The sequence below is a fragment of the Rhinatrema bivittatum genome, chromosome 5, assembly GCF_901001135.1.
Source record: "Rhinatrema bivittatum chromosome 5, aRhiBiv1.1, whole genome shotgun sequence".
Lineage (NCBI taxonomy): Eukaryota > Metazoa > Chordata > Amphibia > Gymnophiona > Rhinatrematidae > Rhinatrema > Rhinatrema bivittatum.
Genome location: NC_042619.1, coordinates 376,366,815 through 376,379,763, shown reverse-complemented (window position 1 = coordinate 376,379,763; position 12,949 = coordinate 376,366,815). Strand labels below are relative to the sequence as shown.

Genomic DNA, 12,949 nt, shown 5'->3' with positions numbered 1-12,949 from the left:
TAAATAAATAAAATAAATGAGGCCTAGATCAAGGCTCTGGCATCGAGACCTGGCCTCCGGACTTGGGTCTGGGCCTGGGGCTAGGCTAGGCCGAGACCCCAGTCTCGTGCTCGGGGCATAGCCCACGGTCCCTACCGTCAGGCCGCAGCCGAAGCCTAGGTGAGGCTCCAGCCCTGAGCCCAGGCACTGTGCTGAGGCATAGGGCTTTGTAGCCCAATGGGTGACTATTTATTTTGGTTTTCAAAACAAAACGTGAAAACCAACAAAATTTCATCAGAATTTCAATCATTTCGTTTTGCGAATGAAAAGAAACAAGAGAGGAAATTGTCATTTCCCATTTTGTTTCTAATGAATGCACATCCATAATATGCAATAATTCCCTTGCTGCCTCGGTCACATACGCCTTTTTACACACACAATGACCTGCCCATCCCAAAGTAGCTTCTTTTAGGTACAGAAAGAAACAGTAAACAAGGTTCTCATGGAAAAAATATCATTGTCTTGTAACACAGGACTATATTATTTTAAATTGCTAATAAATTAAAGGGCCTTATTCAATATAGATTTCTTTTCCATAGGCACAGAAGTGGCCTTCTCTGAGTTGGTAAAATAACATACCATTTAAAATTTTGGCATACTTTGCAACGGTTAGAGACAAAATACAAGATTTAACAATGTTATCTTATCACATCATAATATCTGCTACCTTCCACCACTGAAGCTTGGATGAACATATAATGCACTTTAGCAGCTCCATTTTCAGGGGCAGCTATTCGGATACCTAAAACTAAAGTTAAAAAGTTAAAAGCAGGAAGTAAATGGCCCAATCAGGTCCTTGATTGGGCCATTTACTTCCTGCTTTAAGGCAAATTCTTGTTCTGCATAACAAGTCTGCTTTGCTGTGGTAGCTCTGGAGCTTGATCCTGCCTTGGTCTTTGTTTCCATATACTCAAGGACTCAATCCAAGGACTCCCCAAAACATTCAACCATTAACAATACCATTTGTACATAGTATTTAATTAATTTAATTTGTATTTTGTCTAACCAGTTATTCTTTCCTATCTCTTCCTTCTTCTCCAAGTTCTGTGACCCTTGTTAATTGTAACTGTTTCCTTCGATCACCACAGTTTTAGTTTGATGTATTTAATGCACCCCGTTTCATGTAAACCAGCAAGATATGTCCTCATGATTGCCGGTATATAAAAACCATAAATAAATAAATAAATAAATAAATAAATAAATAAATAAATAAATATATTTCTGCTATCCTGCTTGTCCATGCTCTCTTCCTGCACCGTCCCTGTGAACTTCTCTGGTTTAAAAAAGACCTGGTCTTCAGCTGAAGCTCTGTCTGGCTGGACTTATTGGCCTGCTTTTCCGGGTAACAACCCTGACCATGCTTAGAATTGTGTGCATTGATACTGGCAACCCTTGCCCTTTCGTAATATATTAGACATCTATATTTTAACTTTAGTTTTAGGTATCAGAATAGCTGCCCCTGAAAATGGAGCTGCTAAAGTGCATTATATGTTCATCCAAGCTTCAGTGGTGAAAGGTAGCAGATATTATGATGTGATAAGATAACATTGTTAAATCTTGTATTTTGTCTCTAACCATTGCAAAGTATGCCAAAATTTTAAATGGTAGGCCGTTGCATGGGAACATGCAACGTCGAGGCTATCCTGGAGAAGGCGACCACTCAGAAAGAGACTGAGGGTTAGATCATTAAGCTAAGGTTTCAGGCTGCAAAACCTCAGGCCCCAGGTTCAAGCCTGTTGTCTACAACAATAACCAACAAAGCAAAATTCAAAACTTTAATTACAGAAGATTGTAAAGAAGGTAAAAATGTACCCTACCTGGACGTTTTAATAATACATATTTTGTAGCCCCAATACCCGTTTGAAGGTTACAGACAAACTTAGTTTCATAATCTTCCTTTTTCACTTCTGAAATATTGAGATACCTAGTTATTAAACTGGTCCCATCTTCTGAAGTTGTAGGGCTGTTCAAAATGAAAAAGTAATATTTTTTAAAAAAACTGTAGCGAGATTTGTAGTACACTGGGTTAATTTTGGAAATGTTTGAGGTGAATACAGTTGGACTGAAAATAAATAGCTAGATGTCACAACTTCTCTTTCGTGCATGAAACCCATTGCAAGTAATACACATTAAGAAATGCCAAGGACCAGAGAATGAGCAAGCAATGAAGACAGCTGAGGGAAGCTGTGGCATTATGAGATCTGGAGGTCCGGGAATACTGCTCCTCAGCCTGCATAAGAGATCGTATCATAAGAGGGAATTAAGATGTCTGCTCATCCCTCTCGTCTGGATCTACATAATAACATAAGACATGCCATACTGGGTCAGACCAAGGGTCCATCAAGTCCATTATACTGTGTCCAACAGTGCCAAACCAGGTCACAAGTACCTGGCAAATACCCAAATATTAGATAGATCACAAGCTACTATTGCTTATTAGTTACCGTCATAGCAGTTTATGGATTTATCCTCTAGGAGCTTTTTTAAATCCAGTTACACTAACTGCTGCAACCACATCCTCTGGAAACTATGCACTGAGTGAAAAATAATTTTCATTGACTTGTTTTAAATGAGCTACTTGCTAACTTTATGGAGTGCCCTCTGGTCCTTCTATTATCTGAGAGAGTAAATAACCGAATTTACATTAACTTGTTCAAGTCCTTTCATGATTTTGTAGATTTCTATAATATCCCCCTCAGTCGTCTCTTCTCAAACTGAATAGCCCTAACTTCTTTAGACTTCCCTAATACGGCAGCTGTTCCATGCCCCTTATCATTTTGGTCACCCTTCTCTGCACTTTCTTCTGAGAAGCGGTGACCAGAACTGCACACAGTATTCAAGGTGAGGTCTCACACCTTGAATACTGTGGAGCGATACAGAGGTATTATGACATCCTCCGTTTTATTTTCCATTCCCTTCTTAATAATTCCTAAAAATCTGTTTGCTTTTTTGATCGCCACAGCACACTGGGCCGATGATTTCAATATATTATCCACTATGATGCCTAAATCTCTTTCCTGGGTGGTAACTCCTAAGACAGAACCTAACATTGTGTAACTAAGGCATGGGTTTTCCTTATATGCATCACTTTGCACTTGTCCAAGTTTAATTTCATCTGCCATTTGGAAGCCCAATCTTCCAGTCTCGCAAAGTCCTCCTACAATTCATCACAATCCGCTTGAGATTTAACTACTCTACTTAATTTTAGGTCATCCGCAAATTTGATCAACTCACTCGTTGTACCCCTTTCCATATCATTTATAAATATATTAAAAAGCACCGGTCCAAGTACAGATCCTTGAGGCACTCCACTGTTTACCTTTTTCCACTGTGAAATCTGACCATTCAATCCTACTCTCTGTTTCCTGTCTTTTAACCAACTTGCAATCCACAAAAGGATATCACCTCCTATCCCATGACTTTTTAGTTTTCTTAGAAGCCTCTCATGTGGGACTGTAGAATGCCTTCTGAAAATCCAAATATACCACATCTACTGGTTCACCTTTGTCCACATGTTTATTCACCCCTTCAAAAAAATGTAGATTTGTGAGGCAAGACTTCTCTTGGGTAAATCCATGCTGGCTGTGTCCCACCAGACTATGTCTTTCTAAATGTTTTGTGATTTTATTCTTTATAACAGTTTCCATGATTTTCCCAGCACTGAAGTCAGGCTCACCGGCCTATAGTTTCCCAGATCACCCCTGGATCCCTTTCTAAATATTGGGGTTACACTGGCCACCCACCAGTCTTCAGGTACATTGGATGATTTTAATGATAGACCTATTAGTAAAAATTTGTAACCTAACAGGTAAGCAGAACGCTTATATTTTCATTTGATATGTTGCATGGATTTTTATTTTTTTAGTCTTTATTTTATACGATTTCAATAAGCTATTGCATGCTGTAACTGAATGCAAGCACAGATGGAGGACACTATTCTACATCATGTTGTAATAAAGCAGATCAATTAGCTTCAACAAATGTAAGATATTTATCATCTTTGACTAGTCTAGATGTTGAGGCTCTATGAAATTATACTCCAGCTTTTTATTTTAATAAGGTCTGGGTAGAAAAGACTGCTGATCAAATGACTGCTGTTCATGACTAAAGTATGAAATAAGATAATGCAGTAAAAAGATTCCAATCAGGATACTTAAAATCACAAATATATCAGACATTTTAATTTTCAAGATAGACAGAAATCCACTATTTCTATCAGATTGAAAGATGGAAAACCATAACAAATACCAGAGGAAAAACACAGAAATGTGCATTAAAACTACCGGCGATAAAGTACATTTTAAAATGAGACACTACCAGCTTACATAGGCCTGGATTTATCAAAATGTGAAAAATATTGCATGTGACAGGAAAAGGGGTGTGTTTTATGGTAATAGGCAGTTTATCGCAAAGTGCACTAATACCTATGTGAAATGCTAACCTTTTTGAGGGAGAGAGAGAGAGCGCCTAGCCATAATGCCCTCATACTAGATAGGTATTTATATCTCTATGGGAAGCCACCTAGTAACTCGAAGTGAGGTTTAGGTATTAGTGTAGGGGTTAGAGGCCACTTTGACATTCAAAGTGAGATGTACGAACAGCACAGTGCTCTCTTGTGAAGATTTGAGAACCTTCAGAGTGAGGAAACTCAGCCAAAGATGAGATTTGTGCAATGTTCTCTCATCCTAGCTTGATGGACTGTCTACCTGGGTAACATCAAGCTAGGTTGAGAGAACACTGCACAAATTTCATCTTTGGCTGAGTTTCCTCACTCCGAAGGTCATCAAAGAACTGGATTGCGGTAAACTTTCTATTTTCTCTCGCTTTTTTTTTTGAAAGGGAAGACAGCTTTACCACAATTGACTGACGCTGCTGTAAGAGGAAGCCAAGAGTGACAGTGGGGAAAGTGGAGTGGGGGTTGGGCTTCAACCCCTGAGAGGAGCGTAGACCTGTCCAAGTGATCGTCTCCTGCTCCCCCAGCAGCCCTCCAGGTTCAACCAGATCCTGAGCGGAAACCCCCTACTAAGTCCTGCACAACCAGAGTCCACGAAGGGGAATCCTGGGAGCCAGAACCAAGGGCCTCCTTCTCTAGGGGAACAAATTTCAAGAAATTGATAATCTAGGAGCCACCACACCAACTCCACTAGGGGAATAAGCCTTGGGAGTGGAAAGATGTTCTACCAGAATGCAAAGGCCAAAGGTCAAGGCTTAGGAGCCAAGAACCTGCTGCACCAGTCCAGAATGCGTCCATCATCTGCTAGAGACAAAGAATACAGGTAAGTGGCCAGGCTGCACCACTTCTTATAGTCACTGATGATGTTACTGAAAAGGTTGTGGCTCTCTGTCTCCATCTGCTAGCAGGCTGGCATAAATCCACGTCTGGACTAGTCTAGCAGGATGAAAGGAAATTGCTGTTAAAAACTTGCCAGGGCTTAGGGCACGTAATGCAATTTCACGTGTACTTTTACACGCACGTGAGACAGGGCACTCTGTGGGCAGAGTTGAAATTTGCACACTTGCATTTTGAAAAGTATGTGCATAATAAGTTCACCCACACAAGGTACATCCTTGATAGAGCAGATGAGTTGTGAGCATAACAGTAAGTTTACAGGGGAATTTTCAAAATGAACTTATGTGGCTAAGTCCACTTTGAACATTCAGAGTAAAGTCTGCATGTAAAAGGTACCCGCAGACTTTATCTCTGCCTGCAGTTATAAGATTACCCCCCTCTGAAGCCAGATCAGCTTTATTCCTCCAGATGCCATCATGCACCTTGCCATGAGTTTGCATAACGTCCCTATAGCAGATGTTGGCATACCTCCAGTTCCCTGGTGTCCCCTTCTTTCCCTGACTATTTCTTGTACAGTGGAACTAATGAGCTATCCTTTAATCTGTCACGTTTCAGTTACTTAAACTTCTGCAGCCTAACTCACTGACTTTACCTATCATACATTCCTTAGGACTGATTCACCAACCTTTTTCCTCATAGCTACAGAGAGCAAAGCCTTAGTGAAGGCAACCCCAAGAGCATTATTTATCAACAGATCGTTGCCAAGGTCATAAAATAGATCAACAACAATTGCTTTGCTTCTTTTTTATCCATCCCTTCAATTTAGCCTGCAACAACTGGGTATAACAAGCAACTGGGACTATCCATCTCGCTTCCACTGCCCTTCCCACGCTTCTCCCAAGATCAAGGAAGGTCAAAACCATTAACATTAACTTCTGATATCGCTGTCCCTCAACTTCCTGCCACGTATCAGCCAGGCAGGCTACATTTCTACCCCCACTGGGCCCGCCATTAAGGTACCTAAGCAAGCTTCTGTAGCCAAACTCCTTTTGTCTCTCTAAAATAACCAGTGTGGCTGCGCCCAGCATACACCCCCGTGACCTACCAAGGCCCCTCACCAACTCTATGCAAACTGTCCACTTATGCCACATCTCACTGCCTCCTGAGAGGCTCCTACTGAAAGAGGGTCCCCTGTCCCTTCCTCTACATCGAGATAGAGAAGCACTGTGCCTTACTATCCCTATTTTCTCCCTCACACCTTGGCTTTGAATCCTACCCTCCAACGGTGATAACACAAAACAGGCAAAGCTTGCAGATTCATGGAGTATAATGAGCAAGTGCCCTCCCCAAGCAGTTACAAAGGAGTTGGTGGATGTTTTTGTAGGTACAGTGGTTTTGAAGATGGACGCTCACCAGTTCTGCTTTCTTTTTATAGTCCTTTGCCTCCCCCCCCCCCCCCATCTCAGCATCCTCCCTGGCCTAAGCAGCCTCAGAGAGAATTAATCCCTCCAAAGGCATGCTAAGAAAGGTCCAGGGAGAGTGGGGGACAGAGATCTCCAGGGTACGGGTGCTATATTATGTAGCGGCTCCTGTGTACCTTTCCATTTGGATTCCTTTCCATTCCATCATTGACAGTGTAATGGTTATCCTCTCAAAGGCTTGTTCACAATTCATCCATTCTTCCATTTTGATTTCAAAACATACTTACAAAGGTTCGTCTGTTAAGACTCGGTTTCTGTCATAGTCTTCTGCGAACATATCATTGATACTCCACCAGAATGCAATATTTCCTCCTTTTCCACTGTACGCGACATTGCATGCCAGATTGACCTGGGACCCTATAAGAAAAGAAAATAGGGATCAAGTCAATTAATCTGATCTCAGTGGTGTGTAAATTAACACTGTCACTACTACTATGATACCCCCTATGTTTAATAACAGTTTGTACCTTTGGAAATACTGTTTAACCCCCCCTTATCCCTTTAACCTTGTATTTTGTAAACAGTTATGATGGCGTTATTTTGACGATTCCGAATGATGGTATATAAAACTCGTTAAATAAATAAAGGAAAGTATTGTGGAATCTAGCATTTTGCAAGATCTAAAGCAGTATTATGTTACCAGAAAATGACCATGTCAAAAAACAAAATCGAATCATTTTCTTATACTAAGAGATCAAAGACGAAGACTAGGTGTGAAATTTGGATGCCATATCCTTGGATTTAAGTAATACTTTTAACATTGTCTCACAAGGGAGTCTCATAAAAAAATTGAATAGTCTAGGGGTGGGCCCCAAGGTGTCTGAGTAATAGACAGACAGGAATGGTAAACAGAGTTCACTGAAGGAAAGATGGGTTATCAGTGGAGAACATAAAATTACCATCCTGGGTCAGACCAAAGGTCCATCAATCTGAGTATCCTGTTTCAAACAGTGGCCAATTCAGGTCACAAGTAAATAAGCAGGGGATTTCTCTAAATCCATCTTAATAATGGTTTATGGACTTTTTGAAATAAAACTACATTAACAGCTTTCACCATATCCTCTGGCAACGAATTCCAGAGTTTAACTATGTGTTGAAAACTAAAATATTTTCTCTTATTAGTTTTAAATGTTTAACTTAGTAAATTCATTGTGTATCTCTTAGTCTTTGTACTTTTTGAAAGAGTAAACTAAGAACATAAGAACATGCCATACTGGGTCAGACCAAGGGTCCATCAAGCCCAGCATCCTGTTTCCAACAGTGGCCAATCCAGGCCATAAGAACCTGGCAAGTACCCAAAAACTAAGTCTATTCCATGTTACCGTTGCTAGTAATAGCGGTGGTTATTATCTAAGTCAACTTAATTAATAGCAGGTAATGGACTTCTCCTCCAAGAACTTATCCAATGCTTTTTTAAACACAGCTATACTAAGTGCACTAACCACATCCTCTGGCAACAAATTCCAGAGTTTAATTGTGCGTTGAGTGAAAAAGAACTTTCTGCGATTAGTTTTAAATGTGCCACATGCTAACTTCATGGAGTGCCCTCTAGTCTTTCTATTATCTGAAAGAGTAAATAACCGATTCACATCTACCCGTTCTAGACCTCTCATGATTTTAAACACCTCCATCATATCCCCCCTCAGCCTCTTCTCCAAGCTGAAAAGTCCTAACCTCTTTAGTCTTTCCTCATAGGGGAGCTGTTCCATTCCCTTTATCATTTTGGTTGCCCTTCTCTGTACCTTCTCCATCGCAATTATATCTTTTTTGAGATGCGGCGACCAGAATTGTACACAGTATTCAAGGTGCGGTCTCACCATGGAGCGATACAGAGGCATTATGACATTTTCCGTTTTATTCACCATTCCCTTTCTAATAATTCCAAACATTGTTTGCTTTTTTTGACTGCCGCAGCACACTGAAGGGACGATTTCAATGTGTATCCACTATGTTGCCTTGATCTCTTTCTTGGATAGTAGCACCTAATATGGAAACTAACATTGTGTAACTATAGCATGGGTTATTTTTCCCTATATGCATCACTTGTCCACATTAAATTTCATCTGCCATTTTGATACCCAATTTTCCAGCCTCACAAGGTCTTCCTGCAATTTATCACAAACTACTCTGAACAATTTTGTATCATCTGCAAATTTGATTACCTCACTTGTCGTATTTCTTTCCAGATCATTTATAAATATATTGAAAAGTAAGGGTCCCAATACAAATCCCTGAGGCACTCCACTGCCCACACCCTTCCACTGAGAAAATTGTCCATTTAATCCTACTCTCTGTTTCCTGTCTTTTAGCCAGTTTGTAATCCACGAAAGGACATCGCCACCTATCCCATGACTTTTTATTTTTCCTAGAAGCCTCTCATGAGGAGTTTTGTCAAATGCTTTCTGAAAATCCAAGTACACTACATCTACAGGTTCACCTTATCCACATGTTTATTAACTCCTTCAAAAAAGTGAAGCAGATTTGTGATCTCTATCACATCTCTCCCTCAGCCATCTGTTCTCCTAATCTCTTTAGCTTTTCCTCATAGGAGAATTGTTCCATCCCCTTTCTCATTCTGGCTGCCCTTTGAGATTTGGTGACCAGAACTGCACACAATACTCAAGATGAGGTTGCACCATGAAGCAAGAGAGGCAATGGACGGCCGGCGCCATCTTGAGCTCCTATCATGTGGCAGGGGCCGACCAATGGCACCAGTAGCCCCTGTGACACAGTAAGGGCAAAGGCTATCGGCGCCATTTTGAATACCAGCAGCCGATGGCCCGAGTGCAGGAGAATGCTCCAGGACCCCCCGCTGGACCACCAGGGACTTTTAGCAAGTCTTGGGGGGGTCAGGAGGGTAGGGGGTTGTAGTTAATTAAATTTAAAGGGTTGGGATGGGTTTTTTTGTTTTGTTTTTTTTTTAATGGGAAATGAATACCATATGTAACTAATGAATGAAATAGGGTCCCCTGAAAATGGATGTAACGGATTTGGGTCCCGACAAATATGAATACCGAATCGAACGTATCCGTCCCTGCTGCACATCCCTACTGGATATTTTCTTCTTGTTTACTTTTCTTTCACTTTTCTTCACTTAGGGCTGGATTTTAAAAGCTTGGGGGGGGGGGGGGTTATGCTGCCGGGCCTATTTTAAAAAGACCCAGCGATGCACATAAAGCCCCGGGACACATGTAAGTCCCTGGGCTTTACTAAAGGGGCGGTCCATGGGAGGAGCGGGGGCAGGGCGGTCCGGGGGCAGGGCCAGAGGCCTCCGACACAGCGGCCATTGCCGCTGTGTTGAAGGATCGCGTGCCGGCAGGCTGCTGACACACGCAACTTGCGCCTACCCGGAGGCAGGCGCAAACTGTAAGATAACAATTTTGGAGGGGTTAGAGTAGGGAAAGGTTAGGGAAAGGGGTGGGAAGGTCAGGCTAGGGGGGGGAGGGAACGGGGGAAGGCAGCGCGGCTCAGCACGCGCAAGATGCACAATTGTGCACCCCCTTGCATGCCGACCTCCGATTTTATAACTTGTGTGCACCTCCGCATGCAAGTTATAAAATCGGGCGTACATGTGTGCGCCCACATGTACGCTGTGCGCGCTTTTAAAATCTACCCCTTAATTTTTCACTTTTTTTTATTGAATTCTCCATTTTCTTTTGTGTTCTCTTTGCACACCACACTACAGCCTCTCCTCTCTCATGCTGGCACTACTCTCACCTTGGTTAACCTCCTAAAGGTGCATTGTCTTGCCTGCCTCCACCCCTCTCTCTTTGTCCCTCTCAAATTAATTCCTCCTGCATTTTATTCTCCCTGTAGTCTCTTTGCCCTTTGTCTCTCAGTTCGTCTCCATCTATACTCTCATGCAGCCTCATCATCCGATGTCTGAATCCACCACCGCCCCCCCCCCCTTCCCTCAGCTACCTCTTCTCCCATTTCCCCCATCTCTGCTTTCCATTTCCAGACTTCTCTCTTTTCTCACCTCTGATCCCTAGTGTGCAATCCCCATACTCCTCCTCTCTCTCTCTCCCTGGGCCAATCGGATTGTAGGACTTCATGCTGCATCTATTTCCTCCTGCTTCCGAAGCCAGACTCGCAATCTGGTCACGCAGGACACCGTACTGCCATGCAATTCAAAGCACTAGTCAAGTTCGGGTAGCAGGAAGACATAGGAAAAGATGTAGAGCAGCCGCTGCCCCTTCCTGGTTCCTGCCATTTCACGGGGCCTGGGGAATTCCACGGAACGGGCTGGATTTTGTGGCCCATGCCATGGAATCATGGGAGAAAATGGGCCTGGATACAACTGGTAGAGGAAAAAAAAAGGGGGGGTAATGGCTCTGTATAAGTCATCGGTGAGATCAGATCTGCAGTACTACGTACAGTTCTAGAGGCCGTACCTCTGAAAGGGCAGAGACGAGAGCAGAGGGAATCCAGAGAAGGGCTATTAAAATGGTGCAGCCTGCAGAAAATCCCCCTAAGAAATGAGACTCAAGATCCTAAACATGTATACCCAAGGAAGAGAGATGGGAGAGGTCTAGGGATGCGCTACCATTTGTTTCCTTTCCATTTTGTACGCACAAAAAACGGTAACTTTCAGACTGGCGAGCAGGCACACGGACACGAGTGCACCGGCACATGCCCAGGGAAGTGGCGATTTTATATAACATGTTATTTTGTAGCATGTACAGGTTATAAAATAGCCTGGACGCGCGTACGTGTGCCTGATTTTAAACAGGCGTGCGTCCGCTCACGCAAATCCATTTCTACCGCATAAATCGGGGGATTTTATAAGGGGCGCTCGCCTATGCCGTTGCTTCCACCAGTTCACCCAGTTAAGAATTCCAAATCCCCCTGGCTGAATAGCTTATGCTCTCCCCAGTTGCCCCAGACCCTTAAAACCCCTCAGGTATGGCAAGTTTTGTTTTTTTTTGTTTTTTTTTTTTTTTTTAAATCTTACACCTTGTCCCTAGCAGAAGTAAAACTTTCACGGCACTGGACCAGGGCATGCACCCAGGCGCATAAGTATTTGCCCAGAAATGCCCATGCCCCAGCCAAACTGCGCCCAGACCACACCCCTTTTTCAAAGCAAGCGAGATCGGCACGCCACAGAAGATACGCGCGCATCTCAGCAGCTTTTAAAATTCGCTCGGCGCGCACCACTCCCAATTTTTGCAAACGCCAGGCTTTCAAAATTCATCTTAAATGTTTTTATGCCCACTAAATCAAATTAGTGTGCACTAAATGGGTTGTAGCGCACACTAAAAATAAATACAAAACAGATATCATAAAACAACAAAAAAAAACAAAAAAAAAACGAACATAACAAAAACAAAAAAAACCTTTCAGCTTCACTTTCCTAGACAGAGGGGGAATTATGAGGCATGCAAATATTTCCAACCCAGCAGCATGGAGTCTTCTGGGGTTTTCTGTGGGAGGGCTAATCTTCTTGCTTCAGCAATTCTTGTGCCCCAGGGGGGAAAAGGTGGCAGGGCGTTATCCCCCACCCCCCAAAAGATTAAAAAAAGAACCACTCTCAGCTCGTGGCTGAGACCCTGCACGCGAATCCCAGCCAAACAGAGCAAAACTCCATTTTATTTGAACGGAAGAGAACCCAGAGAGCGGGCAGCGTCGTCTTTCTGTTTTACACACATCGGTGGGATGCCTGCATGAGGTTCTGGTAAGGATCAGCACGGCAGTGTCCCAGTTTACTGTGATTCATAATGCTGAGGGCAGCCGAGTAGAACATTTGACCACCACTATCTCCTCACGAGCAAAATAAAAATCTGAATGAAAGAAAGGGATCTTAATGATGGTTTGTTTCAAATGACAATTGCATTGGACTTTATTTTACCAATATAAGTTTAACAAAGCAATAATCCACACTTTAAAATACATGAACAATCTAAAGTGTTGCAACCAGGAAGCATTATTAATGCTAAATATTTTGTCCTACTCAATATACAATAGTGATTAAATACTGTACTGACGCATAATAGTCCAGATTTCTTACCAAGCTCTGCTTCAACTGAGTCATTTTTGGGGTAAATAATTACAGGCAATTTTTGCTCTTTGATGACTAATAAGAAAAAAAAAAATCACAAGAAATAATTAATAAAAATAAGATTACAGTCTTGGAAGTTAA

At 42.3% G+C, this 12,949-nt stretch overlaps 1 protein-coding gene across 9 annotated transcripts in view; it reads right to left on the bottom strand.

Annotated features, from left to right (window-relative positions):
• The window catches only part of LOC115093114 (interleukin-1 receptor type 1-like), a 64,707-nt gene that overhangs the window by 12,878 nt on the left and 38,880 nt on the right, over window positions 1-12,949 (bottom strand). For 8 of the 9 annotated variants that reach the window (XM_029604819.1, XM_029604824.1, XM_029604818.1 and 5 more), the window contains 3 exons: window positions 12,818-12,883; window positions 7,038-7,167; window positions 1,857-2,002 (listed from right to left, as the gene is read on the bottom strand). In XM_029604819.1, the coding sequence (XP_029460679.1) occupies window positions 1,857-2,002; window positions 7,038-7,167; window positions 12,818-12,883 (342 nt within the window). The remainder of the gene's footprint in view (window positions 1-1,856; window positions 2,003-7,037; window positions 7,168-12,817; window positions 12,884-12,949) is intronic. The other variant, XM_029604827.1, reaches the window with a different exon arrangement.